The sequence below is a fragment of the Echinops telfairi genome, unplaced genomic scaffold (genome assembly GCF_000313985.2).
Source record: "Echinops telfairi isolate 266 unplaced genomic scaffold, ASM31398v2 ScPeMD7_7427;HRSCAF=8465, whole genome shotgun sequence".
NCBI classification, from domain to species: Eukaryota; Metazoa; Chordata; class Mammalia; order Afrosoricida; family Tenrecidae; genus Echinops; species Echinops telfairi.
In genome coordinates this window covers 14759823-14760829 of record NW_022111327.1, presented here as the reverse complement: position 1 = coordinate 14760829, position 1007 = coordinate 14759823, and the positions used below count along the sequence as shown (strand labels likewise).

The 1007-nt window shown below is 56.2% G+C and overlaps 1 protein-coding gene across 1 annotated transcript in view; it reads left to right on the top strand.

Annotated features, from left to right (window-relative positions):
* The first annotated feature begins 56 nt into the window (after positions 1-56).
* Positions 57-1007, top strand: part of IL13RA1 (interleukin 13 receptor subunit alpha 1) — a 77072-nt gene continuing 76121 nt past the window's right edge. Inside the window, exon 1 of the mRNA XM_045298559.1 lies at positions 57-225. Within this exon, the coding sequence (XP_045154494.1) occupies positions 57-225 (169 nt within the window). The remainder of the gene's footprint in view (positions 226-1007) is intronic.

Genomic DNA, 1007 nt, shown 5'->3' with positions numbered 1-1007 from the left:
CCGAGGCCTCCGCCGGGTGGGCGCTGAGCGTGGAGCGGTACTCGAGACGGCCCGCTATGGGTGCCCACTGCCTCCCGCGCCTGGTTCCCGGGGGCCCCCGCGCTGGCACCCTGCTCCCAAGTCGGGGGCGCCGGGGTGGCGGTGCTTTCCCGGTCAAGGGCGCAGAGGTGGCGGCCAACTGGTGGGCGCACTTCCCTTGTGCCAAGAGGAAGAGCGGAGGCTCAGGTCCGAGGGGACTGAAACCTGCTCACGGAGTGCAGAGGGCAGCAGGTCTCAACCCTAGGAATGTCGCCTAGGGAGGGAGGAGCCCGAGCTTTACCAAGGTTGACCCTTTGTGGGTGGGAGTTGGTTGTAGATGAAGGATCTGAGGGGGCCAGGGCTCCCCTAGCCCTAGAAATCTGGTCGCAAAACCCGGAGCAACAGCCGGGAGTTGCTGCAACTTTCTGTATAAAACTTTTTTGGGGAAGAATCTTACCTCTCCAGAAACGTTGCTAACGCAGTCGAGAGGGCCCAGGGATGCCGCCCTCTGTGTGGCAACGTTTCTTGAATCAACCCAGCAGAGTTTCTTTGAAAGGGTTGGGGGTAATAACGTCCGCATGGACAGCCCTTGGCATGGGTTGTTGTGTGCCTTCTGGTCCATTCCAACTGAGAGAAACCTGAGATGACACCCAATGGCTCCACCAGGCTTCCTAGGCTGTAGTCTTTCCAGGAGCAGATTGCCAGGTCTTTTCTTCCGCAGAGCTGTAGGTGGGGCTGAGCCACCAAGCAGTTCCTAATCTTATAGTTCTTATTAGTGCCTTGGCACAAACACACAAGCAAAAATGTGCTAATTGCGTTTTCATTACTGTTGTGCTTTAAAACCAAGTTAAAACCAAGAGTGGGTAGGAAGGAGGGAACCGATTACAAGGGACTATATGTGACCTCCTCCCTGGGGGGTGGACAACAGAAAAGTGGGTGAGGGGAGACGTCGGACACTGTCTCTACAGATTTATGTTAGATTTCATGTA